This window comes from Diaphorina citri, unplaced genomic scaffold (genome assembly GCF_000475195.1).
Source record: "Diaphorina citri unplaced genomic scaffold, Diaci psyllid genome assembly version 1.1 scaffold20150, whole genome shotgun sequence".
Classification (NCBI taxonomy): domain Eukaryota; kingdom Metazoa; phylum Arthropoda; class Insecta; order Hemiptera; family Psyllidae; genus Diaphorina; species Diaphorina citri.
In genome coordinates this window covers 1-919 of record NW_007397502.1, presented here as the reverse complement: position 1 = coordinate 919, position 919 = coordinate 1, and the positions used below count along the sequence as shown (strand labels likewise).

The following is a 919-nucleotide window of genomic DNA, read 5'->3' as shown; positions in this document are numbered from 1 at the left end:
TTTCATTTTTATTATTTTATTTTTATTTTTTTATCAAGTAATCCACTTTTGAAAAGTGCAAATTGTCTGACAAATTCTTTCTTGAATGATTCCCATATGTATTTGTTTTTTAAAAAAAAGGTACGATTTACCTATAGACGTGAACAGTTTCCTCAATCGAGAAGCTGTCTGCTCAATGGTAACTCGTCTCAGAATAGCTTCACTAGAATGTCCTACATGACTCAGACGTGATAGTCTATCATTGTTGAGGATCTTCATGAGCTGAGTGAACGATTTGAAGTGAACTGGAGACCAGTTGGATCTGGAAACAGAAACGAGAGAGATTTTAATCACCTGAATAGTTTTGCATTTATTAAAAAAGAAAGATTTTAATCAACTTTGATAGTTTTGCCAGACGTGATAGTCTATCATTGTTGAGGATCTTCATGAGCTGAGTGAACGATTTGAAGTGAACTGGGGACCAGTTGGATCTGGAAACAAACGAGAGAGTAGATTTTAATCACCTGAATAGTTTTGCATTTATGAAAAAAGAAAGATTTTAATCAACTTTGATAGTTTTGTATTTACATAGTTTTATTCACCATAACTCCATTTGCATTGTAAGCACTGGGTCATGGGTTTGATTCCCGCCTGGGGCGTATTTGATCCTAAACAGATAAGGTTTCCTCTGGAATGGCTGGCTTTCTCCTATGCTGTCTGTCTTCCTTCTGACTTTGCTTTTGGGATGACAAGACCTTAGCTGTTACATTTCCCTCTATCAAACCTTATTGGTTTTTTTTCCAAGAGGTTTGATAAGGGGAATTATAACTGCTAAGGTCCTATTATACTCAAAGCAAAGTCCGAAGGAAGATTTCTTCCCCCTGTTACTCACTTGGGTATAATATCTTCCCACATGTCTTCCGTGTCTGCTTTGTCCGGG

General features: G+C 36.6%; 1 protein-coding gene across 1 annotated transcript; it reads right to left on the bottom strand.

Annotated features, from left to right (window-relative positions):
• Positions 1-131: 131 nt before the first annotated feature.
• LOC103523347 lies at positions 132-913 on the bottom strand (the record flags this gene model as incomplete). Its single annotated transcript, XM_008488401.1, has 2 exons — positions 872-913; positions 132-301 (listed from the first exon to the last, which is right to left on the bottom strand). Coding segments are annotated over exons 1-2 (193 nt in total), but the record flags the coding sequence as incomplete, so codon positions are not given.
• Between the last annotated feature and the right edge of the window lie 6 nt (positions 914-919).